Source organism: Chroicocephalus ridibundus, chromosome 1 (assembly GCF_963924245.1).
Source record: "Chroicocephalus ridibundus chromosome 1, bChrRid1.1, whole genome shotgun sequence".
Lineage (NCBI taxonomy): Eukaryota > Metazoa > Chordata > Aves > Charadriiformes > Laridae > Chroicocephalus > Chroicocephalus ridibundus.
Window position 1 is genome coordinate 14,291,549 of NC_086284.1, and position 23,955 is coordinate 14,315,503.

Here is a 23,955-nt window from a genome sequence, read left to right on the forward strand (position 1 = left end):
TGACAGGGAAAATTTACAAACCTTGAGCGGGTTTGTTTGTTGTTTTTTAAATTAAGAGTGAAACAAATGCAGAAAGTCTTTGTCTATGGGAATGCTACGTTTATTATATTTAGACAATAATAATCTTGTATATTATTTCATTATATGTACTGTGTATATGCTACATTATATTTTCATTTTGTATTATATCTTTAGAGACCTACCAACTATTATCTGGTGGTTTATCAATTTAAAAAAAAAGAAAGCTGAAATTGTTGTCTTAGTGCAGCCTTAAATTGTGGAGTTGAAGTTCAGAAATTCAGGAAACAAAAATTTGGCAAAATAGTATTGTTTTGGTGTGGGGGAAGCAGCAGAACATATTTGAAAGTGTGGTTACTTTCTTTAATATTCATTTTCTCCCACTTTGCACCTGCCCAGGTGTACATATTGCCATATCCACGTTAACTGTTCTCAGGTCTAGCTTTTTCTCGGGTTGCTCTTCCGCATCCCCTTTCAGATACTGTCTCATTAAAGGCTATTGTCGACTTCATCTTTTCCAGTACTTTGAAATTTTTCTTTGCTTCCATTCTAAAATACATATGCTGTTGCTACACACGGATCTAAGTGATTTCTAGCTGATAGGTACATGGAAAGAGAATAAAAATAAACAAACCACTTCAGAGATTTATGGAGTGCTCTTAAAGTGGTTATACATTAGCTATTTGAAAAGTTTTGTAAGGCTTGTATTAACATTTAAATGTGTTGAACTCTCAATGAAAAGCTCTATAAAATGCAAAGTAGGTTTATGAATTCAATTTAAGAAAAGGACTTCTTTTGCAGTCACTGGAAAACGATAATGTATCTTGAGTGGTTAGATTCTGATTTTGTCTGTTCTATTAATTGGAGAATAGATAATAGTGCAGTAGTAAATGGATTCAGGGACTTTTAGAAAGATCTAGCTAGTAAACCAAAATTATTCTTGTAAACTTTGGAACTATTTTTAAAGGCCTCTTACAATTTGGAAATGCCTGTCACAAGCAATAAAATTTCTGCTGTAAGTTGGAACAAAGTGGGTTGTTCCCACACCCACAGTGAGGGGTCTTTGATTTCCTTATCAGTCAGTTCTGGAGATTCAACCTCATTTTTCTTCTCGATAGCATGAGCAAATAGAGCAACAGAAAAAGGAACAGCTGGCCTTGCTTAAACAACTTGAAGAAGAGAGAGCACGCTTGGAGGCTGATTTTCTGAAGATCCAAATGCAAACCTGTTTGGAGGAGGCTAAGAAAAAAAAAGAGGAGGAAGAGCAAGGTCAGCTGGTACAAAGCCACAGTGTTCCCTCTGCAGATCAAGAGAACAAAGTGGAACGTGAGGTGAAGAACTGTAGAAAATTGTGTGTAGTTTTTTAATTATCCCTATTATAAAAATCAAGAGCACCGTTTGCCAATTTTAAATTATATCAATCAAGACAATCAATTTTTATTTCTTAGGCTATGAATCGGATGTTCATACATACAAAAGCTTCCTTTTGTCCGATACAGAACCTTGTATTTCACATGTATCACTGGACTAGAAATATTGGATTGTCTTTGCATAGTCCCAGAGACAGCATGTCTGTTTAAAATACCTGTTAGTGAAATCCGATTAGAGTCATGCAACAATTATGGATGTACACATACCCTTTTTCAAGAAGAAAAGGAAAAAAAAAAAAGGCAGGGGGAAGACATAAAATGCCACCTCTGTGTTTCTGTCCGTCTAAATCTCAAGCAGCTACTTAAAGGAGAGGAATTTACTGAGAGTGTTGAAGGAAAGTAATCTTTTTTTAAAATCTTGAACCATTTGCACAACCTGTACTCTTCTGAGAATCTGATTGCCTTGAAAATGCAGCACGCTCGGATCATTGCTCCCTGAGTTTTCTGCTGGGTACATTTACCTCTTAGAGCTAAGCTGCTGTAAGCACCATTGACTCTGAGGGTGCGTGCTCCACTTGCCAAGGGAGACTGTAGCTGTAGGCCATCTGTTCCAGAAACGGCTTTAGCTTCATTGCCTCAGGCTGAAATCTCACAGACTTCAACTGGTAGTACAGAGTGGCTCCTGTAAACTTAGGAGAAAGAACATACAGCTTAATGTTGTTGCTTTAATAGTTTTCTGTGAGTTATTTGTATATATGCACTTAAAATTATTTTATTTTGCTTAGACTGGAAATACTACTGTGTCAGAAACCAGGAGTCCTAGAGAAGACGGCCATTTACAGATGATTCATAATTATCAACAGTGCCTTCTACAGCAAAACAGGTACATTTCTTTATGAAATGGAAGTCTGAGTTGCTTGTTTCAAAATAATTTGTGTTGCTTTGATTATTGAAATTGATGTTTATCTTTGGACCACTCTGGAAAGATTCATGTTTTCGTTCTGTTCAGGCTGCACAAACAGACTGCAGAAGAAGCTAAAAAGCATCTACAGGAGTATCAGAATAAATTGAAACAAAGATACTTGTCTACTTCTGCAACACCGCCAAGCTCTGTGGAAGCAAAATCAATTAATTTAAAGCCTGTCTCAGAACCACTTCTACAGAGGCAAGGAGTGCAACCAACACAATACCAGTCACCTGAACGAGTTCATGTGCAAGAGCATGCACAGTCAGTACCTGTGTTTTCAGGAACATTGTGTATGTTGGGAAAACCATCTTCACAGAAACATGAAGAACAAATGCATAACGTTTGTCCCGGCAGACATACACAGTTTTTAGAAGCATCGAAATTGAAGCATGGAGAGTTTTGCTTGCCATGTGATTGTCCTTCACAGGAACAAGTGGGAATGTTGGAAACCTCCAGTAATCATGTCAGAGAACCATCTCAGTTCCCGTTAACATCAGGGTTAGTCATGAAAGATGTCACTACAGTAAGAACGCAACCGGAAGCACGTGTACAACATGTTAGGTTTGTTTTGCCTGCAGAAGATTCCTCTGAGCCTTCAAAAGCAGTGCACTTTCAAGAGTCATCTCAGAAGATGTCTAACCATCAAACAGAGACAGAAGCTGGAGAAGAGCCTCCACATAAGACACCCCTTACGCCAGCAACAAAGGGATCTCATATAGTTGAGGCAGCCTCAGTTGATTCTTTGGCGTATCGGCATGGATCTGCAGAGAGCACCGTCAAAACAAGCCTTGAACGACCCCTCAGTCGTTCTGAACCTGTGACTTTATCTCATGAAGAACCTAAAGCCCGGGGTGTTGAGGAATCCTCAATATCAAAAACAGGAAGTGCATCTTTATTAAATTATTCTGGTATACTGGATTTAAGGGACAGAGTGTTGGCCTCATCAGAAAGCATCCAAGCTCAGCAGAAGTATTTGAAAGAATTGCAAGAGCAGCTAGATGCACAAAGAGAAGCTCTTCTTTCTAGACAGAAAATACAAGAACAACTACTTCTACAGAAGCAAGATAGACTGAAAGAACAGATGCAGAGACAGCATGAGGCTTTGAAAGAATTTCTGAACAAGCAGGTAAGCTTTATAAATGCTTTGCATGGTGAGTCATCTAGTAGGTGATCAAAACTTAAGAGTGAATCCTACCAATTAGCAAAGTATCCCATGGAGTGTTGATAGTTTTAGGTGATTTACCGTAATGAAAATTTTAATTAGGACTTGTGATTTGTAATCAGTAGTTCTTTTCTGTAAGCCCCAAGAGCGCAGTTTGGTTCAGTCTAACAGAGATAGTATGAACTTCTGTGCTTGGTCTCTGAGCATAATGCTGATTGAAATAGTTATGTTGTCTGAAATATCTCCAGCTTTCTTCAGCTCTAGAAATGCAGCTGTATGTAAAACAGCTCTTGTGTTAAAAAAAAATTTAAGCAGTACCTCAAAAGATATCATAAGCATTTTGAATAGACTATTTTTTTTTAAAGTTTGTCTTTTTATGTGTACACGTTAGGAAGTTGGCTTGACAGCTGCACTCTTGAGTTGGAATTTTGCTTGTTTGTGTGTAACAGAAGAAAAATCCAAGTTTATTTTTGAGTTTCTAAAGAAGTTCCTTTTGCCCTTTTTTTTTTTTTTTTTAAATAAACAGAAGCCATCTTAGAAAAATTATTTCTGCCTAGAGTCCCTCTCTCTTGCTTTTGCAGTCTCCAAACAGCTAAAATTCCTAAGTTGAGGAGCTGAAAAACTAAGGAGTTGTTTTCAGGAGCTGTTCCTGTTAAAAATGCTGAGTATTCTGATCTAATCTAACAAAGGCCCCTAATAATGTAAATAATTATGTTTTAGCACATTAGGCTTGTAGAGCTAAATAAAGTATCTGTATGTCCAAACGTTTTTGTAAGCTAAGCAAGTCTGTCCAGTATTTTCTCAAAGTGCTGAATATTGTTCTGCACGGAATACACACACAAGAAAATGCTGGTTTGATAAATGAGTATAAATATAATGTTATATACAGTTGCTCCCCCCCACTCCCCCCTCCACTAAGGTGAGACATTTCCGCACAAATGAAGAAATGACAGAGGCACAAAAGCCTGACTGGATTAATAGAACTGAGTTTTTCCAAGACTCAGAAAAGTACCAGCAAGAGAATTCTGGCAGGAGTAAATTTCATGGAAGTGAAATGATTTCACAGTGCATCGGTCCAGCTGAGCAAACTGGTAAGGCTGTATAGTACTTCTCATTACAATTTTTTTCATTTTGTAGCTGAGATGGAGTTCTGTTCCATCTCCCCAAGTTAATTTCATATATATATTATTGCAACATGCTAGAGGAATTTAAACGACAAAACTTCATTTTGCAGAACAGTCTGAGCAAGTTCTATGTAGAGAACAGAAACGGAGATCTTCCAAACCACCTGTGACAAAAGTCAAGTTAGGGCTTGATTTGGAACAACATGAACTTAGCGTTATACCAGAGGTAGACACACCGAAGAGTTGCAACGTTTCTTGTGCAGGTAATATATATATATATATGGATATAAAATATATAATAAATGCTGCTGTTCCTAAGAAATACAGATTGGAGAAATTAATCTTTTCTGAAGAGTCTTTCAGATGATTGATCATGAAATAAGAGCTGTGGCCTTATTTTAAGGTATAATTTATATATTACTGAAGTGAGTTATAGTTGAGAAAAACTTACTCTGTCAGTGTCTGTCTAGAAAAATGTAATCGAAACAAAAATTTGCCAACAAAAGAAAATTCACCATAATTCTATGACTTAAGTTCCCTGTTGCTTTTTCTGTTGGGCAGGTACGGTGTTAATAGACAATTGTACAATAATTGTAAAGAGAACTAGCAGAGATGATGGTAGGTGGTTAAAGGTTTAGCTTTTGAGCATACCAAGAAAGTGAGTGTGAGATCTTATAAGTAAGGAGTTAGTATCAAGTTTGTACAGAAATTTGTAGACCATCTTTTAATTTTTTTTTCCAAATACAAAACACTCTTTGTTTTTAAAAAAAAAAAAAAAAAAATCTCAGAGAGCAACTACACAATGCAAGTATTTTCTGTTTGTTCCAGTCTGCATGCAATGCTTTGTAATTCTCTGTAAGGAATATTAAGTAACAGATACAACAGACTGGTGTTTTCTGAATGTAAACATTTAAATTTACTATTTTAAAGTCTCTTCATAGCTAGAATTTAACGCATATTTTACAAAAGTTTTAATACTGTGTCAGTGTTTTTAAAAGGGCTAAGCAGAACAATCTGAGTAGGCCTGTAAAGCTGGCATTCATCTTGAGCAAAATAATGAAACAGCTGGTATGGGATATTTTTTAATTAAAGAAAAGTAATTAATGCTAGTCAGCATCAGTTTATGCAGAATAATTCTTGTTGGGCTAATTTGGTATCTTGATTAGACAACAAGTTTTGTTGGTGAAAGTTTTCATTGAAGAATATATTTATATTCTCAGCAGCACTTGACTAGTGTTATGCATCTTAATTTTAAAAATGATGAAAAATCAAAAAATTTTTCTGAAATATTATCCAGTGGAATTCTAGAGTAGGAAATACTCATTTGCTGTGTAATCCCATTATAAGCCACAGGTGATTTATTCCTATGTTATCTAACCGTTGGTCACGGTAGGTAATAAAAAGTTAAACTTGAGGTTTTTATTGGATTGAGTGTCCAAAAAGGGCTGGGGGGGGGGAGGGGTTGGGGAGAAAAAAAAAAATCTTTAAGCCAGAGCAGAGAAGTTATGTTGCCTCTGGATTTGGAAAAAATTACTGAAAGGTTTATTTTCAACTTAGCAAATCCACCAATTCGTTTGAATTTTTTTGGAAGAAATACTTCAGTTGAGTTAGGAATTATTTTTTGAGAAGTCTGTGACGTATATAATCTTTTAACCTGTATAATCCATAAACTGTGTAATACAAAGGTTTTTACTGACCTGATATGGCTAACTGTATTAGAATGGAGCACTGTATGAATTCAGCGGGTTATTTCTGTAGAATAGAATGTGCATCTTAATGTTTTCAATTCAGATAAAGCCGATTCTGTTGGTGGAAAATCTTCTCCCACTTCAACCATGGGGAAGTTTGCGTACAGGAAACGTTACAGTCATGCTTTTCATGAAGGCGGCAGGTTACCTCTGAGCGTAACAAGCTACAGGGAACAAATCTCTAATGGAAGTCCAAGGCAAAGTAAACAGTCAAGTCGATTGTTACAAGAGGTGCTGATGATGGCTGCTGAAAATTCGTACGATTCAGGTGAGGAAATAATCTTCTTTCTAGGAATCACGTGAATACTATTCAGCACTGCTAATTTTACTGCGATTTATTTGCAGCATATGACCTGACCTGTTAAAGGACATGCAGTGCTATTTAAATACTTTTTAATTTTAAGTGTAAAAAAGGGTGTTTCCATAACCACGTGTCTCAGAATGGCTGAGTTTATTACCATTCTAATAACGGAAGTCCACACTGCAGTAAACTTCATTGCTAGTCAACAGTTTCTCATCCAAGGCATGTTCTTTGTATCTGTACCTTGTAGAATGGCCTGTAAAGAAACAACTTCTGTATTACCTGATTTTCCAGCCCTTACCAGCTCAATACCATGCATGCATAGGGAGCAAACTGCTGCAGAAAGCCACGTGTATTTCTTCCTCCTGAGGGAGGTGTCTTCCTTCACAGCTTCACCAGGCAGAAACCTGTTGTGAGCAGACCGGTGGTGTGCCTGAGACAGTACCCAGTGATTCCTAGTATTGGCACAGGGGAAATTAATGCTTAAAAAGAACTCTGGAGCATTAACATGCTAATGTAGATGTCCACTGAAAGATCGGTGTATATAAAAAATTGTTTAAAAATACCATTGAGACAAAAAAATAGAAAGCTGAGTGTTATCCTTAGCTCAAAGAAACAACTTTTAAAAAATCAGCTGTAACAGAAATAAAAGTAGTACAATAATGTAAGGATTACTTTAATTCTGATCTTTTCTGTTCATCTGTGAAGAGCTTTTATTAGAGATCACACTTTTCAGGATAGAGTGTGGCTGTGTGTGACAAAGTTAGTCCGATGCCATAAATTAAACCAAGTTGGTTTGGTTATCACAAAAAAGTTGTTTCTGTTATAAAGTGTTTTGTGAATGTTCAAAATAGTTTTGTTACAGGGTTATTGAAACCTACTAAGTGTGTTTTGAGTAGCTTGACTGGCTTTCTAGAAGGACAAAGGTGACTAGGCTCAGGTAAACAAAGGAAGTGGGTTACTAAGCAGTTTTTCAAGAGATTGGACTAACAAGCGGATGTCAAGGTTTTCAATTCCTGCTGTTTTTTCCCTTCCTGTACAAATTTAGCTTGTCTCTCCGGCCTTGGAATAATTTTGACTCAAAGGTTCCAGTACTTTCAGTTGCATTGCACTTGCCTGTTTTCAAATTTCCTGCAGATTGAAATGCAGTTCATCACTGCTATAATCGAGAAATGCTATGCCTGACTTGCTGGGAACTGTTACCCAAAGTTTGCAAAACATTGACTAAAGCAACTTGAAGCTTATTACAAGATGAAAGCATCTCGTTGTCCAGTATTGTTTTCACTATCTATTTAAAATAAATACATTACTAGAGTTGCAAAAGTTTTCAGCAACTTTGCTACCTTAGCTGTATTACTTGTAAAGAGGTACGTATATGTAGTGCTTACCTCCTGTTTTTGCTGGAAATGTCACTGCTGCCCCAAATCTTAAGATAACTTTTAATTTAGTTTATGTTGAGACATCCTTTTCGATTCAATCAGGATTTACTAGGGATTGAAGCTGTTTATGAATAAGAACCTATAAGCTCATTTCCTTTCAACTGCTTTCTTTAATTCTCAGAATACTCTTTTTGAAATATACCTATATTTGAACTTAAATCTTTTTGTCTTTTTAAAAAACAGTTGAAGAAAAGGCTTGTATTTTTCTGAGTAAGTTGTAGAAGCATTGCTAAATCAGCTGTTACCAAATTAATATGAATTATCTTCGTGTAGTGTCTTTTTACATCAGCCAGTATTATATATGAACAGTGCAATGGTTTAGGTAAGAAGATGAGGAAACTTCATGTGAACATCTATATATATATATATATATTTTTTTTTTTTTAAAGCAAAGCTTTCTGTGATTATGTATTTAAGAGGATTATCCTCTTGAGCAATTCAACAACCAAAACTGTCAACGGTATCTTTGTAATTTGAAGGCTGTGAAGCACTCTGTGGTGCTTTTGGTAAGCAGTGTAGTATCTTCAGCAAGAAAATCTACAGTCCATGTTAAATGGGAAGTTTTTGAAGGGGAAACTTCAGGTGGATTTTAAGTTGTTACTTATGAGAGTAGCTTTGGTTATTTTCTAATTTGCGGGGGGGGGAGAGGGGTTAATATTTTTTGTTACTTGATTCTAACCAGAACGTGTTTGCAATTTTCCTGTGTTTTCAAGACTTAATTATATCTCTCAAGGTGAGAGCAAATGAGTGCTTTGTGTATGTGATCTTTGACCTTATTCTTTGAAGTTATGTTCTTGATGGTTTTTGCCTTCAATTAAATAACGTGAAGCTTTGGAACCTAGGAGTTGTACTGCTTTCGTGATTACAGAACCACTAGGTGTGCACAAATCCTATTAATCACTGATCACATGCTCTTTCAAAATAAACCATTAAAGATAATGTAGAAGTTATACAGGTTTTTGAAAATAGAAATTTGGTAGATCTGCTTGGATACTTTATCAACAAAGGTGAGTCTCACTTTGTGTGAGACTTGTCCTTAGGTAGCAAGCAATTTATTTTTTTTAATTTCTATAGTGACTTGTATTTCTTCCAATTATTACAAGAAAAACAGCTTTAACCCTCTAAAATTTAGAAGCAGATATGTCTGAACCTAAAATGGGTCTTAAGAACTGCTGCTGGTTAGTGGAGGATGAATCCCTGTACTCGGTATGGAGTGGTTACAAGGGCTGCACAACCTGATCAGCTGCTTGTCAGCCAGAGAGCACAGGTAGCTGTTCAGGTGATCATAGAACCATAGAATGTGTTGGGTTGGAAGGGCCTTTAAAGGTCATCTAGTCCAACCCCCTGCCATGGGCAGGGACATTTTCAACTAGATCAGGTTGCTCAGAGCCTCATCCAGCCTGGCCTTGAATGTCTCCAGGGATGGGGCATCCACAGCTTCTCTGGGCAACCTGTTCTGGTGTCTCACCACCCTCAGTGTAAAGAACTTCTTCCTAATGTCTAATCTATACCTACCCTGCTCTAGTTTAAAACCATTGCCCTCATCCTATCGCAACATGCCCTTGTTAACAGTCCCTCTCCAGCTTTCCTGTAGGCCCCCTTTAAGTACTGGAAGGCCACTATAAGGTCTCCCTGGAGCCTTCTCTTCTCCAGATTGAACAACCCCAACTCTCTCAGCCTGTGCTCATAGGAGAGGTCCTCCAGTCCTCTGATTGTCTTCATGGCCCTCCTCTGGACCTGCTCCAACAGGTCCATGTCCTTCTTGTGCTGAGGGCTCCAGATCTGGACACAGTACTCCAGGTGGGGTCTCATGAGAGCAGAGTAGGGGAGCAGAATCACCTCTCTCAATCAGTGAGGCTCAGATGCGGGTTGCTCCCTCTTGCCACGCCACTGATGTATGGCAAGGTGAGTTAGGAACTTTGGACACTCAATATTTCTTCTTCTCAATCCCAATTTGGTTAAAATGGGGTAATAGAATGCAAATTGTTAATATGGAATTGCAGAGTAACCCTACGGATGAGACAGGCAGTTTGATGGCATAAATCTAATTTCCCTGAAAAGTCAGCCTGAAAATAGTGACTAGATTTGATACATACATCTCTTTCACAGTTCTCCTTCATTACATATCAACAGGCTTTTCTCTCTTTATTCATCTTCAACAGCCCCCTTGAGCAGTGTCCCGGATGTGATTATTATCTTCATGCATTGCTCCCCTTTACAGAGATATTATTCCAAGCATGACTGGGTTTTGTGTGATCCAAGCTAAGCTAAGATTTCAATTTCTTTTTAGTAATCCCAAATATTTGTTCATAATTCATTATTGTGACAGATAGTCTTATCCATCACCAATTTAGCAAACTAGTGTAGAGTACGCCTTCTTTTGTTTGTTTACGTGGTTGCGTTTGGACTAATCCCTGGGTTTATATTGCCTTCATTGAGTGGTTTGTCATTCAGTCTTTTATCTTTCAAATTACACTCTACAGTAATTGCTGCTATTTTACTGAAATTTCTGTTGAGACTGTGATATCCAGAATGGCTTTTTATTCTCCACACCCCTCAATTTTTAAATACAAATTCTTTGTCACGGTGTGGTGGCCAGGAGGTTAAAATACAGAAGTCCCATGTCGATGTCAGGAGGCTGTGAGGAACAAACACCTGGCGCTATTATTTTGGAGGGAGGAGAGAAGAATAAAACCCCCTCCTTTATGAGTCAACAAATACAGTTTTTTAAAGGATATTAATATAACAAAGTCATGAGATATGAGCATGTTGTATTTTTAATTAAATAATTTGTGTTATAGCATGAAATTGCTACTGTTCATCCCTTCTATTAATAGTACAAGAACAGTGCAGGTTATTACAGTATATTAATGAAACATTTGTAGCGTAGCTCTCCATAGGATTTATATACAAGGGAGTATTAAATGTGTGAATCTCATCTCATATGTATCCTAAATTACTACCTGTCACTCTCATATCCTTTAGAAAATACAATCACTTCTTTCAGAAAAATACCTAATCTTGATGTAGAGGTGTCGGGAAACGGAGAATTCTTTGGTAGCTTGTTTCAGCATTTAGTTTTTTTATCAAACTTTTAAATAAATAGTCTATTTCCAGTTTCTGAATCTTGCAGCCATTTGTAGCCACTGCTGCTTGTTACTACTTTTTGAGTTTAGAAGTCTTTTGTGCTGTGCGTTTTTGCTCCTGTTGAGATACTTAAATACCAAGAGATGATATGATTGCAGTTTTCATGCTGATTCAAGGAATTTTCTTCAAGGCCTTGCTCATTTTCAGGATCCTGTCTCCTGTGTTCTGCTCCAAAGAAGAGGAACAGATTTCTGCAGCGTATCTAGACTCAGTCACACTACTGACACATCCAACCAAGGAGACAGGAAACCTAGATTTTAATTTTTATTTTTCCCCTCCTACCTGAATTAACTTTCAAAATATTTCATGTTGATTAAGATGTATAAGTATCACATCCTATAGATACTTCACTGGTGTTGCATCACAGAGGAAACCTCTCCCCCCTTTTTTATGTAGTTGGAAAAATGGAACAACTGGACTCCACCTTCCAGTAAGAAACTCGGGTTTAATTTTCTACAAGGTCTGAACTAGTGTTCGGATTCACAAAATGTTACAACATCTGCCTAAATATAGAACCTTACAAATGCTGGGGAGTTGAAACGTCTCTGTCACTAGCAGCCCTTGTAGAATTGGGAGAAAACATACCTGCCTAATTTCGGCTGTTTGATTTCAGTTTGATATTTAGCAGTTCTTATTGAAAATTATTACTGGAAATAAGAATACATATTTTAGAGTTGTTTTTTGGCAATTGATTTACAATCTTAGAAGAACTGTCAAAGTCCTTGTCAGCACTGAATACAGAAATTGCATTTTTCTGGTGCTGCTGTGGTGGTACTTTTATACGGCTACTGATCTTACATATTTTTATGTGTAAGAGCATTATGGCAAAAGTGGTTTGGTTCTGTGGTAGTAGTCATGCTATAGTGAGGTAATTCAGTATCTGATTTCTCTGATCGACTTAGAATGTCTGCTTTTCTTTGTAATCATTGTAGAGGGCAAAAGATTTCCCCCCCCCCCCCAATTAAATGGTTGTAGTAACATTAGCAAAGCCATGTTTCATTCTGCAAAGCCAAAGTGTGAATTTATAGCTCTTCTTGCACGCTCTGCAGAGAGCAGTCATGCTGGTTACAAATTTTAGGAAGGCTGATCAAGGAGAACCACTGGTTGCCAATTAAATTGGTGATACAGTGGAGCAGAAAGTATGTTGTAGGTGAGGAGAAAGTGGTAAGGATGGGCAAAAATAGTGCTCTAACAGTGAGGACGGCAGCAGCAGAGTATTACTGCCATCTGGTGTTCAAAAAAATATTGCTAACTATGAACTCAAAAGTTGCTTTCTATTCCTCATAGCTTTTATTACATTTGTGTTCAGCCCAGTCCCAGGATTCTCGAGTGGCGCAAGATTCACCGGTTCTTGCTGCTGAAGTTGGAGAGAGAGTTACAACACGTTCTGGACCATTATTCAGACTTGATAATACGGTTAGTCATATCAAAATAACCATATAACATAACTTACTCTTTATTTTGTGATGAAATCTTTCTGTCTCACACTGGGGGACTAAGACTGGGTGCAGTATTCTAGATGCAGCAGTATAAGAAGCACCAAGTAAAGAGAGGTAATTGCTGTGGGGGGTCTGCTGGCTGCGTTCCTCTTCACACAGTGCAGGATTCTGTTGTCCCTCTTCTCTGCCAAGACTCCTGGGTCCTTTTCCACAGGGCTGCTCCCCAGGCAGGGCCCAGCATGGGGCTCTTCCTTCCCAGGTACTGGACCTTGCATTTGTTCTTCATGAGTTTTGTAACGTTCCTGTAGGGCCAGCCTCACGAGGGCCTTCTAAATGTCAGCCCTGCTGTTTAGGGCATTCGATGGTCCTCCCACCTTCTCCCAACTTCGTGTTATCTGCAGACTTGATAAAAGAATGGTTTTGCCTCCCCTGGCTGATTGCCAAAGGTGTTAAAGAGGACAGGTCCTAGGAAGGAGCCCCATCACACTTCACTTGTTCCCCACCTCCAGGTAGAGTGTAACCTTTTAATCACTCTCCTCTGAGCCTGATTATCCAGCCAGATTTTTTACCCATCGTGTCGTCCATCCATCCAGGTTGTGACATCCAAACTGGAATAGAAGAATGTTGTGAGTGTCAAAAGCCTTGCCAAAATCAACGCTAGTGATATTCCCTGCTTTTCTCCAAAGTTCCCATAATTTTGTCAGAAGATAAAAACAGTATTTAAAAAATGCTATGTATAACGTATATATAATATCACTTTTAAACGTACATGTTATGTATATTTTTTGTACATGTTATGTACATTTACGTATATGTTAACTATATAAGGTAGTATATAATGAAAAGTGTGGGGAAAGGGTTTCTTAGTTTTTCTTAGTGTGCATTTTAGTTTGGAGTTTGGGAAGAAATGTTCACATCTAATTCTTCAAAATTTGGAAGTACAAGAACCCTCATTCTTTGTTTCGTGACTCTGTAGAGTTTACTTCAAAATTAAGGAAGATAATATTTTAGTATATTTTGTATATTTTTAGTTTAATTTCATAGAACTACATTTTTAAGTCAGTTTCTTGTCTCTAAAAGGCTCAGTGTTGCAAGTACTTCTAAAGTTCCTGAGTTTTTCATGTATTGCCTGTATGTTCCTCTGAGATCCACAATTCTACTGAAGTGGGTCTGTGATGAGAAATAGCCAAATCTGACCACCAGAAGATAATTTTATCTTCCAGGTGTCATGATTTGTATGCAGTTCTGAGAGGCTTTATAATTGTGTGTGTGTGTGCGCCCGCGTGTGTGTATGTTGAGGGGAGGGGGCTGCTGGGGGGTGACGTGTCTGGGACATGGGGTGTGAATGTTTTGTACTGAGCAATGATGAATCTCTATCTGCCTGACTGTGCAAAACGTGAAGGCTTCTACACTTGAACTGAGCTCAGAATAAAAAGTGTGGGTTTAAAGTTTGCGTTCTGGCCATCCGAATACACGGTAATAGGTGTTATTTCATCCTAGGAACTACTTTCTAAAGTAGTATCCACAAACTTAGGTTCAGAGGCTTCCATGCGAGGAATACCCTGCGACTTATCTTCAACAATTTCCACTGGAAGCTTTTTGACTAGTGAAACGTTGGATGTAAGCCCCGTTGACAACGGTGAGTGTCTCGGTTTTGTTGTTGTTCTTCTAAAAGGAAAATTGTGTATTCTCTTTATTTTATAGCGGAATGGGTCTAACTCACTGGCCAGAAGTTCTTCTGAAATAAGGTAATGTGGAACTTCACTTAAGAACGATTACTAGGTCTTACAGACTTGAGTGTAGCTAGAATGTTTCATTATGTATTCATGAATTTTTTTACTTTTATAATAATCTAAACTTATAACACATCTGCTTTTGGCAGAGAATGTTTTGAGTTTTATTAAGCAACTGTAACACTAGCAGTTTTCAAGTGGCAAATTCTTTTTAAAAAAACTGATCCCCAAATGATACACTCATGAAAGCTTTTTCTAATGAATATATATCATAGATTGTTACAGAGCTATGATTGTTGTCTTGCTGGTAAGAGAATTGTTCCAAAATCTGCTTGTCACCATAGTAATTCTTAATAACTTATTTGTAAAAATGTCATTTGAATGCCATATTGACTTTTAATAGGTTTCTGGGCAATACGTGTTCATACCCTTTTTTGCTTGCAGTCTGCCTCTTGATTTTGTTAGCTTTTCATAAAAATAAAAATAATTCCTTTATAATATATATACTTGCTCCTCTGTATACTGACATTATCACTTGTCAGCATGGGAAGTGGGTTTGAAAGTTATTAGAATTTATTTGCTCTAAGGCTTAATATTGTGTTAATGTGACACATTTGATGTCATAAACAACATAGGTGTGTGTGAGTTATTCCGTGTTTATGAATCAATTTTTGAAGACTATGGTTTTTAGTCTAATGTTCTAAACTGGTGTTATTTTGAGTAATAAACTTCATAACTCATGTGACAAATCTGTGGTTTATTGACATAAGAAAGCTAAAGCAAATTCTAAGGTCGTTTGTAGCTTTTCTTTTCTGTTGTTTTTTAGTTGTGGGAGGAAAATACCAAAGGTTTTGGTTATTCAGCTGCATGAATAAATTTTTCAAGTCTAGCTGTGTCTTCACTGTACGCTCGGTGATTAATAATCACCTTTTCTGATAGCTTTGCGCAATTCTTCTGTAAGCATATCGACAAAGAGGGGTTGGCGCGCGAACTAGGAACACGATTTCGGTTGCCTTGCCCCTCAGATTTCTTGTGTTGGTGTTAGGCAATTTCTATTAAAGCATGAATAAAACTACTGCATGATGTCATACTTTATACACATGATCACGTTAAAGGATTGACACATTTATATGCGATAGGAGGTAAAAATATGCTAGCTAGCATAAAATTATTATTACTTCTTTTCTGATTTTATTGTTTCAGTATCTCCTCAGTCTAGATACTCTAAAAGTGCTAAGCTGTACTGACTACTGCCGAATTAGATATTATCACCTTGAACTTGTGGAAATTTGTAAAGTTTGTGGGAATGTTGACAGGACACAATTAAGGAAACAAAACCCCAGAGCTCTTTATGAGTGTTTCGGGATATTAAGCAGTGACTTTTCAGATGACTTCATGTAAGTGGTTTATTTGCAAAACTGGGAACATCTGGCTTCCCATTTCAGGATTGTCTTCTGATAGTACGGAAGATCGAATTTTGAGAGAAACAGCAGCTCGCCCTTGGAACTCCTCGCTGCCTTTTACCTTGAAGCAGAGGCAAGAGAATTTATCTGGAGTATCTGGAACTCAGTTGCCCAAAGGAGAGAAGTACCTTTATAAAGGAAGTCAGATACAGCCGGTCTTGAGGAAACGTACTGGAGACTGGAACTCTTACTCAGAGGACAATACATGTTTCCAAGGTATTTGCCATTTTAAGGCATTTTTGTGCTGCACTCTAGTCATACAGAACGAGGAGGAGTTTACTCAATGTTATGTGTTAGTCTGTTTATATTCAATTTACATTTTAAAGTCAATAAGGACTGTACGTGCAAGAACTGCTGGTTTGATATTGTTCGTGCTTTGCTTTACCTATACGTCCACTTAGCGTAGTGTAGTGCAAAAAAAAAAATAAAGATTGTCCGATCAGGTATCTGATCACAGTCTAATTTTACACAGCTTCCTGCTGATGTGGCTAGGCTGTTCATCTGTGCCAATTTTATCGCTTCTTTGTGCACAACTTTCCCTTCAGGAAGGTAGAGACAATAATATATAATACTTCATTATTCACATAGGGTCACGTCGTTGATGAAACACTGAATAACAGACTGGTGGGAGTTCTGTGCTCTCTAGAAAAATGTAACAATTCATGAAAATAAGAGTATCTTTATTAGCTCTAATGAAGATAATGCCAGTATTTTAATTTGAACCACTTCCCCCTGGAACGTTTGAAAACCTAGAATCATAGAATTAAGAGATGAATCTCGACTAGGAAGGACTTCTAGTTGTGTGATCCGTATTCTCCTTCCTGCTCACAGCAGAGCCAGCTCAGATGAGGTTGCTTAAGGCCTTGTCCAGGCAGGTTCTGAATATCTCCAAAGTCAGAGGTCCCACACTCCCTTGGGCAACATTTTTTAATGTTTCTCTCACTGAGCAGTCCGAGGACTGCATCTTCTCTATGCTGTCTCGTAGGATGTAGTAGACAGCAGAGATTTCTGTACCCCTTCTCCCACACCCCAGGCCTTGTCTTAAGATTGAACAAACTCATTTTTTGGTTTCTCTTTGAACATCATGTGCTTCATCCTTCCTTTAATCGTCCTTGCGGCTCTTCGTTGGATTTCCTGTCACTGCATATTTTGTACTGGGAAGCCCACGCTGCTTCTGATGCAATCGCACAAGGGCTGAGCAGAGAGCTTATGGACTTCATCTTCCGTTAAAAAAAAATAAAAATTGCATCAGTGTAGCACTTTCTTGCTGCTTTTTGTACCTGCATTGTATCAGAGTGAAAGAAGTAGATGCTGTGGAGATTTCTTTTTAACAAGCTAATATTCGTATACTTGCAGAATTCTATATAATTTATTTCCTGCCTATAGAAGCAAGGTGTGATGATATGTCCTGTCTATTGTTTGTTTTTTTTGAGCGGGGTGTTTGGGGGAGGGCATGTTTGTTTGTTTTTAAAATAACCTCTTTTCTTACAGCTCTGGCAGCTGAACCTGATTTTCCTGAAAGAGAAAGACATTTTCCGAACTTGAATCACCAGCGCTTTCAGCCTTTGGAACCAAGCCTTGACTTTGATACTTCATCATCCTGTTCTCAGTACAGAACTTCACAAGACAGTAGAGAATTTAGCAAGGTACTACAGAAAAACTGTGATGGAGGGAAGTACTTTGGCTTAAGATTTCTGTAAGATTTAAATGTGTAATCTCTATACTATCTTCTGTTTAGCAGAAACACAATAATAATCTTTGGTATACTTAGAACTTGATATACTTAGAAGCATTTTTGCTAGTTGTAGTAGAAATGTGATCCAAAAATAAAATACTACCTTTAACTTTTTATCTTTCATATTTCTGAGAAAATGAATCTTAAATAAGGTGTTTTTTCTCTGCCACTAGACTTCAGAATTTTCAACAAGTCAAGACGTGTCTACGTTTCTAGAAGTGGGAAACTGCAGTTTGAATATACAAAGAAGCAGTCTGCCTTCTAGTCTTGAAACAGACGGGGCAAACAGCGTTACAGCAGAGGAAGAGTCTGTTAACGAAGATATTACTCTGGGTACGTAGAGCACAGTCCAATCAGTGCTTTCAGAATCAACCTACTGCCGGGATGTGAATACCAGCCCTTAAGGGGGGGTTTGCTGTGCTGAAACTGGGAAGGAACTTTTCACTGCTCTATCAGCTCTGCTTTGAAATGCCTTAACTCTGCTGCTGCGCTCTCACACGCTGTCTTCTCCACCACCTTTAATGGTAATTACATTTTGTGAAGTTGTGTGTTTCCTCAGCAGTTATGACTTTAATACAAAAGCAGACCTGCATAGTCACATAACGTAATGGATATTACGTTACTTATTGCTTGTGCAGTAATTATGGTGTCAGTGAAGGAATATCAACGCTGGCTGAAACTGTCAGTTTAAGTACATTTAGAAATGTTTGTTCTTGCATATCCATCATTTCGTAAGTTTGAGGAAATTAAGGAAGTTCCGTAAATTGATTATTTTTTTTGAAGTATATGTGTTAGAATCTCTCTGATTTTACTCATTTTTCTTTTATACATTGTATCCTTCAAAAAATTTTCCACTGTTAATTCACACCAATAGTCATTATGCACTGCAAGCTGTGATATTTGCTCTGATTATAGAATTGCTTTATCTATCTACAAAATAAAGGGGGAGGGAAGAGAGAGGAAGGAATAAACTTTTAAATTACAATGTAGTGATTAATTTAATAGATTAAAAGTTCATGATTCTACAGCAGCATTAACTGCAGCTTATTGCAGGAAAAGTATTATTTTTTTTAATTTTTTTTGCAGTTGAATGTAAATTAACTTGATATTTCCTGTATTCTAAAGCAAAGGACCAATCTGAAATTCCAAATGCAGCTAGTAAGAATCTAAATATTTCTGAAGCTCTTATTTACCAAGAATCAGGTGTTTCAGCATTTTAAGGTGCTCCAGCAGAAAGCTGAACAGTAACAGGAAATGCAGCGCTATTTTTTCAGTAATAGATGTATTATCATGTAAATGTTCCTGGTCAGTTATCTTTGGTTTTTGCATATATATGCACCCAATTTTTGGAAACACAGACTGTTCATGTTTAAAGCTGCAAGCAGCTATTCTGTATCTATTAGATTTCTCTTTCTCGACAGCATATGCTGTACTGCTGAAATGCCTCCCCCGTAAATAAAATGTTGACACATGATCTTTCTCTTTTCCAAGGGTCTTCTGGAAAAAAAAAAGAGTTGTGATTTATATGTGTACGTCCTAAGGGAAAGGTAGTTTAGGGTGCAATATGGTAATTTGTAGGAACAGCAATCATTGTTCTGATTTGGATGTTTTTTTCTACTTTGAAGAGCTTCTGCCCAAGTGATGGTGTTTTCGGATTGTTTTCTTCCTGTTTTAGAGCCTTTGTTGGGTGCCCAAAAGGAACTCAGCTTCCATTTACAGAGTATAAATTGTAAAATCCATTGACTTTCCATGTAGTTACGTCAGCACCATCACGAAGTCTGTCCCTAAACATGTTCTAAGAAGCAACAAAAAGTGTTGTTTCTTCAAGTTCTTTTCTGTGCAGTCATCGTTTTATGTAACGATAATGACTTGAAGAAACTTAAGCAGACTTTTTTTTTTTTTTAAACAAAATGTTTCTGGACTACTTATTATACATTATTAAAAAGGCTCATTATGGAGGGACTTTTGAAGGTTGAAATGCTGTTGTGTTAGTTAGAATTTTGACTCTTGATAATTTTTTGAAGCAGGATCTGAAGGATCTTTTCACCCACTGCGATTAGAATCAGCTCTGAGCGATTGCTGTCAGAACGCTGATCAGCCCGAGGACCTCAGTGCTGCGTTACAGAGATCTTTTGAACAAACCCCTGGAACTAAAAAACGGGGCAGTGAGAATTGCATTTCATCTGCCAGAGAATACGAAGAACTGGCAAGAAATATGGAATGTATTAATCTCCAGTGTTCAATGGCAGAGCTGCGAAATGGAAGTCTGAATCCACTGGAAGAGCAAAAAGCATTTTATCAGCTAACTACCACACCAGTTACCGTGGATGAAACTTTCCCTCAATGCTTACTAAAAGAGACACTGTGTTCTGAAAAATTGCCTGTGGAGGCATTTGATAAGAAGTATGTGATGCTTCCTGAAAAATCAGTTCACGTCCATGAAGCAGGTAAAGCTGTGGAGCTGGACTCTCAGTGCAATACGAATATAACGGAGCCAGACCAACGTTTTCCAGAAGTACAGAAATCTTCGAGGGTTCCCAGAGAAACCAGCCTGGAAGACTCAGACATCCATTTACAGGCTGTCATACAACAGAATGGTTCTTTCCTGGAAAGACATGAAAAACACTCTAGTTCTGTGCCTAAAAGCTCGTGTCGTATCCCGGTCTGGGTGAGTACAACAGATTTTCAAAAGCAGGAATTTGTGTAGGTTTTTTTCTTGTGTTTTTTTTTTTTTTTTGTTGTTGTTGTTGCACCAAGTTATTTTAGACTTTAATATTCGAAAGCTTGGCAAATGTTGATTTTTTTACAATTCTAGTTCCATGTTTCCTGGACTTCTGCCTTACTACTTCCTTCAGGTCATAGCACTGAAATAATTAGCGGTAGCTAAAATGAGCTGGAGTTCCCACAATTGTTGGAGGAGCTGTAACGTCTATTGCCTCTCCCTCTCTTAGCATCAGTTGGTGTAGCATGTGCATCCGTGTTACATGGCAGGACGTTTTAGAAGCCTAAAGGAGGTAAATAATTTAACCAAAGCATAAGCAAACTTAATGAAATAGCTTTGATGACGTGTTTAAAAAAAAAGTTTACTCTAGAACTAAGTAATTTAAACTTGAGGTGAGTGGAGCAGGGGTGGAGTTTTTGTTGTTGTTTGGTTGCTTTGTGTTATTTGGGTTTTTTTAACACTGGTGTATAAAATACTTTGCCTTGGATTGAGGTTCCAGAGTTCACGTACATCAAAACCTCAGGCAAAGCGCTCTCTCCGTATTTCATTTATTGCCTGGGGGCAGATTTTCTTTCTTCTGCATGTTGAATGAGCCTCCTCGTTCTGACAAGGTAACGGCTGTTCCTGTTGCTGGAAAGAGTGATTTATTTTTTAATTTTTTTTTCTTCCTTACACTGATGTCTTGTATAATTTATTTTCTAGGAGACTGAGTCAGGGCGTGGTATTATGGAAGAACCTGAACTCACTCTGATAAGCTCAAATGACATCAGTACTGCAGAATCAGACGTTGATCATCCTAACCCAGAGAAGATTAAGGAGGATAAAATCAATAACCCGGCATGCGTGGATCAACCCGAATTTAATGTTTTTACCGAGGTGAATCTTTATTATCTAACGTAATTCTGCTTTTAACTTAGTCTTAATCATAACAGAGAGAGGCCCCACTGTAGCAGTTAATCCCATTGCAAAACGAGAGAATGTTAGAGTTACCAAGCGTAGTAGCTGCTTGGAGCATCTTAGTTTGATGTTAGGTTTTCTGGTTTTTAAGATCTAATAGATCTTAAATTTGGGCTATTCCTTAAAATCGCTACCTTGTTGTATCGGTGTAGATAGAGTTTGGGAAGACTTTTGCTGAGAAACAGAACCATCTTGCTGGTGTTTGCAAGGCTAAATTGTATCCTATTAGTTGAAGACCTGAAGGAGAGGAGAGGGTGGGACAAAACTACAAACTAAACAGGAAAAAAAGGAAAAATCCCCCACCTGGTGGATGGAGCTCCACCAGGCCCACGCAGCACTTTGAAGTTTATGGGGAAAATACGATCTGCTCGTCATACTGCCATGCTTAATTTGCCTGTGGTGTGCTTTTTGCTGTTGGCTTGTATAGATCAAAGGCTGTAAATTGTAGAGGGACTGGTTTGTAACATGAGAGTATTTTGGGTGCTGCAGCAGTAACGTAGAACCAAGTAGTGTGTATCTGCTAGATGAATAGGTTAGATGATGGAATCGTGTTTCAATTGCAGGAGGCATCTAGAGAAGTGCCTCAAGTGCCTAAGGATGGGTCTGTATAAAGTAACTGAAATGTGGGTGAGGTGGAGGTTGGCAGCAGGAGGCTGTGCTTGGGCAGCGGGTGTCACCTTCCAGCTGACAACGGGGGAAAGAGCCAGAGCAGCGGGAGGGTAATGGGGGAGAACTAGAGAGAACAGAGGGGAAAAAACCCCATGTCCATTGAGATGAAATTATGCAGCCCTGCGTTAACAATGAGCAATTGAAATCTGGTGGGCAAAGGGTCTCTAATGGATTTTTCTAAGTTTTAAAATGTTTTTAGAAAGTAGCTTTTTAATACTTACTACCAAGGTCCATTTGTGATGTTTTTCTTGCATCTGCTATAAAGGCAAGAGCACGTCTTTTATTTGCATGCTGGTGGGACAGTACTACCACTTCACTCAAATTTGTGGTATATTTTAAGCATTTCCAATCACCGATTCCTTTTGAAACAGGAGACAGAATTTTTACCGCTCGCTCCAGATGCAGATTATTCAGTGGTTTTGAGGCCTGATGGTTCTTCCGAAGCTCAGAGTCCCAATGACAGTCCCGTTCCCTCACATCAGACTGCAGGTAATTACGTGTAACGTCAGCATACGGCAGTTGAGATGGAGAAGGTCTTTGTTTATAGTGTTAAAATCATTAATAAAATACACCTCTCCTTTGGAAAACATAGAGCTTCTCTTACCTAGGCAAGTGCATCTTGCTCTTCAGGCTCGGTCTGTAGTCCATTTCACCAGGTTTAATGTGTGTCTCATTGACAAAGCAGTTTTGACTTGTCTCTTGCCATGACAGGTTGTCCTTTCATGAAAGTTCCTAATGTCTGCGATACACTGCATTTTTTTTGTGTTGTAGTTACTTAATTTTGAAAAATTCTGTGGTGTTTTGTGGGTTTTTGTCGTATAGTTTATGCACCTTCACTAGTTTTTTTTATTTCCTGTTAGTCCCCAAGCTCCCTAGCCCAAGAATGTCTTTTTTTTTTTTTCTATTCTGATGATAGTGTGAAACATCAGTAAAATATTGAAATACTCTTTTGTCCAAGATGAACGGCAGTAACATGCAAGATGGGGATTGACAGAACTTAACCGTGGTAGGGACTTCTCAGATCTTTGATATGTTTTGAGGCATCAAGATGCCTCGGATGCTGTATGTATCACAGTGTTTGTCTTGGCAGACCTGCTCACAGTTATTAGGTTCCATAGGTCTGAACCACTGCTTGTTTTGCAAGATTACTCCTCATTCACAGTGTCGTTCTCCTGCGATTTACAAAGGAGTCACGCTCAGCGTTTTAGGAGAAATTCACTGAAATGTGTGGCTCATTAGAGGCAATATTGCTCGTTACTGAAAGTAAGATGCATTCAGGCTTCTCATTTTCTTTCACAGTGATGCTGCTGGAGTTTGCGGCTACACCAGGAAGTTTGCAAGAATCCTTTTTAAAAAGAAAGAACAACTTCATCCAGAAATCTCTGAAAAGAGTAGAAGAAATAAAAAAGAGAGAGAGAGAAAATGAAAAGCCAGAAGCCAGACAGTTTCAAAGAGGAAAGTCTGAGAAGTTGAGCAGGCAAAAGGCGTCTTTTCCTATCTCTGGTAGGTTCATCTGGGGACAAGACACAGCATTAGGTATCCTTTTAGTTGCTGGTTTATATCGAAGAATAGATTTCATGTTTGTTGCATCTTTGCTATTGCAGACTGGAATATTCTTTATTTCCTCAGGGATGTGGGAAGGGATTTTCCTGCTGTCTGGCTGCCTCTTTGCTGTTATAAAGGCCCTTACGGCTCCTCATCGTATTTTCACAATCTGCCCACACATTTGTAGTCATAAGGTGTCTCTGCATATAGTAGTTGTTTATCAAAGAACAACCATATTAAGCGAGCTGATGCATCTCTGATGTCTGCCAATGGGGCGTTGGAAGTTGGCTGTTGGGAGTACAGGCAGCAGCGTGAAGATTCCTTTTCAACATGAGATGTCATCACCATTGAGCCCATTCTGCCTGTTTCATCTTCTGTAGAGTCACTTAAAAATCTGTCATGCTTTTGAGTTAGCT

At 38.1% G+C, this 23,955-nt stretch overlaps 1 protein-coding gene and 1 non-coding gene across 8 annotated transcripts in view; both read left to right on the top strand.

Moving 5' to 3' along the window:
• CEP295 (centrosomal protein 295) overlaps positions 1–23,955 on the top strand; it is a 43,785-nt gene that overhangs the window by 17,869 nt on the left and 1,961 nt on the right. For 6 of the 7 annotated variants that reach the window (XM_063329197.1, XM_063329230.1, XM_063329207.1 and 3 more), the window contains 15 exons: positions 1,137–1,349; positions 2,174–2,271; positions 2,398–3,481; positions 4,437–4,608; positions 4,752–4,904; positions 6,433–6,657; positions 12,586–12,692; positions 14,216–14,354; positions 15,894–16,127; positions 17,403–17,557; positions 17,820–17,979; positions 19,671–20,314; positions 21,071–21,244; positions 22,366–22,483; positions 23,294–23,497. In XM_063329197.1, coding sequence (XP_063185267.1) covers positions 1,137–1,349; positions 2,174–2,271; positions 2,398–3,481; positions 4,437–4,608; positions 4,752–4,904; positions 6,433–6,657; positions 12,586–12,692; positions 14,216–14,354; positions 15,894–16,127; positions 17,403–17,557; positions 17,820–17,979; positions 19,671–20,314; positions 21,071–21,244; positions 22,366–22,483; positions 23,294–23,497 — 3,880 coding nt within the window. The remainder of the gene's footprint in view (positions 1–1,136; positions 1,350–2,173; positions 2,272–2,397; positions 3,482–4,436; positions 4,609–4,751; positions 4,905–6,432; positions 6,658–12,585; positions 12,693–14,215; positions 14,355–15,893; positions 16,128–17,402; positions 17,558–17,819; positions 17,980–19,670; positions 20,315–21,070; positions 21,245–22,365; positions 22,484–23,293; positions 23,498–23,955) is intronic. The other variant, XM_063329191.1, reaches the window with a different exon arrangement.
• LOC134510500 (small nucleolar RNA U2-19) lies at positions 13,883–13,966 on the top strand. Its single transcript, XR_010069638.1, has one exon. It is a non-coding gene; the product is annotated as a small nucleolar RNA U2-19 (small nucleolar RNA).